Consider the following 2,487-nt stretch of genomic DNA (forward strand, 5'->3'; position numbering starts at 1 on the left):
ATATAATATAGCTTGCTCGATTGGTAGATGGAACAAGAAACATAGCAGCGGCGCCGTAGCCGAAATTTGTGTTCATTTTTGATAAATTTGGGTAAAATTGCAATAACATCTCGCTTATTTTATTATTTATAGAGTCCATCATCCATTACATTATTTTAACTACTACCTCTGTCCCTGAAAATTTGATACATATTACCATTTCGGTTCGTCCCTGAAAATTTGATACACTTCACTTTTACCATTTTTGGTAGTGGACTCCATATTCCACTAACTCATTCCTCTACTCACATTTTATTATAAAACTAATACTTTAAAAGTAGGACCCACATCCCACCAACTTTTTCAACTCACTTTCTATTACATTTCTTAAAACCCGTGTCGGGTCAAAGTGTAGCAAATTTTGGGGGACGGAGGTAGTAATTTTTATCATTCTCACTTATCTTTATCACTTACAAAAAAAACTTGTATCATCCCCGATTAGTGTAATTCTGTAGGACGGAGGTAGTAGTATACCTATTAGCTAGTGTTTAATTTTTAGCTTGTATGGAAAACTCTAAATGGCCAAACCCTAAAACAAGCTACGAATAGTACTATAGCAACGTGATCTTTTTATACTCACTAATTCTCATGTGGGACTTACCTTAGTTAACTATAAATGGACAATTAATATCAATGATAAAAAAAAAAGAATCAAATCAAGCCAGAATGGCATCACGCTCCGAAGATCTTCTTGAAGCTCAATCTCATGTTTGGAACCACATATTCAGCTACATAAACTCCATGGCACTAAGATCTGCCCTTCAACTATGCATACCCGATGCCATCCACAAACACGGCAAACCAATCACACTTTCCCAACTGGCCGAAGCCCTCTGCATCAACACCGCAAAAACCAATGGCCTCTATCGCCTCATGCGAATTCTAGTCCACTCCAAGTTCTTCGACAAGGTCATCATCTCCAACCAAGAAGCTTATTCTCTCACTAGAGCTTCACGTCTCTTGATAAGAGATGAACCACTTAGCCTTGTGCCACTTGCACTTGTCCTCACCGGCCTGCTCCACATTGAGCCTTTCCATCATATGAGTGAATGGTTTCGAGACGAATGCCCCTCTGCGTTCTTCACCAAAAATGGAATGGATCTATGGACGTTTGCAGCCGAAGATGAGAAATTGAATAAAGGGTTTAATGAGGCCATGGCTTCTGATGCACGCTTCGTAGGAAGCATACTTGTTCAAGAATGCAAGCATGTTTTTGAGGGATTGAAGACGATGGTGGATGTCGCAGGCGGCACAGGGGAGGTATCCAAGGCGTTGGCCGGGGAATTTTCCTGGTTGAAATGTGTTGTGCTCGACCTACCACATGTCGTTGCTGGCATGGAAGGCTCTGAGAATGTGAGGTTTGTTAGCGGAGACATGTTTGAGTTCATTCCTCCCGCTGATGCAGTTTTCCTCAAGGTATCAACTTTCCGATCTTAAAAAATAGACTAGTCTTTTGAGATAAGTTCTGTTCAAATTCATTAATGGGAATGCAACTTTATCATTGACACAGTGGATATTGCACGACTGGGGAGACGAAGATTGCGTGAAAATACTGAGAAAATGCAAAGAAGCAATAGTTGAGAGTAAAATCAATGGTAAAAAGGTGATTATTGTGGAAATGGTTGTGGATGAGGAGAAGCAAGCTCATGCAACTGAAACTCATCTGTTCATGGATATGCTCATGATGGCTAATCATCCAGGAAAAGAAAGAACTAAGAAAGAATGGGCAAAGCTCTTTGCTGCTGCAGGCTTCAAAAATTATAAAATAACTCCTACTTTAGGAGTGAGGTCTATAATTGAGGTGTTTCTGTGATGAGAGGAATATATAGTTATTTAATCCTAAAACCAACTGATAATGATAAAGAAAAGTATCACTTATATGTGGTCTCAATTCTCTCGTTATACTGATTTCAAATATTATTTTACTTTGTATTTACATTGCAACACCCACCCTCTCAATCCATTCATGGAGAATCTTGAAGGGATTGAACTTTTTTCACTAATTGGATTGGACAGAAAATAAAGTAGAAAAATTATGATATTTCCGATTTTGGAAATGCGTAAAGAATGGGACAAACATAAAATGAAATTGTGCCACTTAGAGTAGGACAAAGAGAGTAATACTCCATAATATAGTTTCATCACTCGACGTCGACAACGCCAAAAATGCCGAAAATGTCAATTGTGTGCAACTCGTCATTCTGCTTCACAATCACCTTCACATTTTAGACACATTTAGTGTCAACTGATGGAAACTATGTTACTACCTCTGTTCTACAACAAGAGTCATATTTTGGCATTTCGGTCCATTCCACAATAAGTCACATTTAACTTTTACCATAAATGGTATGTAGGTCTCACATTTCATTAACTCAATTCACTCATATTTTATTAAAAAAATTAATATAAAAAGTGAATGTCATATTCCACCAACTTTTTCAACACACT

At 38.0% G+C, this 2,487-nt stretch overlaps 1 protein-coding gene across 1 annotated transcript; it reads left to right on the forward strand.

Annotated features, from left to right (window-relative positions):
* The first annotated feature begins 705 nt into the window (after window positions 1-705).
* Window positions 706-1,959, forward strand: LOC125196358 (8-hydroxyquercetin 8-O-methyltransferase-like). Its single transcript, XM_048094851.1, has 2 exons — window positions 706-1,455; window positions 1,550-1,959. The coding sequence occupies exons 1-2, from the start codon at window positions 706-708 to the stop codon at window positions 1,850-1,852; spliced, it is 1,053 nt and encodes a 350-aa protein (XP_047950808.1). The 3' UTR covers window positions 1,853-1,959.
* Window positions 1,960-2,487: the final 528 nt, after the last annotated feature.

This window comes from Salvia hispanica, chromosome 6, assembly GCF_023119035.1.
Source record: "Salvia hispanica cultivar TCC Black 2014 chromosome 6, UniMelb_Shisp_WGS_1.0, whole genome shotgun sequence".
NCBI classification, from domain to species: Eukaryota; Viridiplantae; Streptophyta; class Magnoliopsida; order Lamiales; family Lamiaceae; genus Salvia; species Salvia hispanica.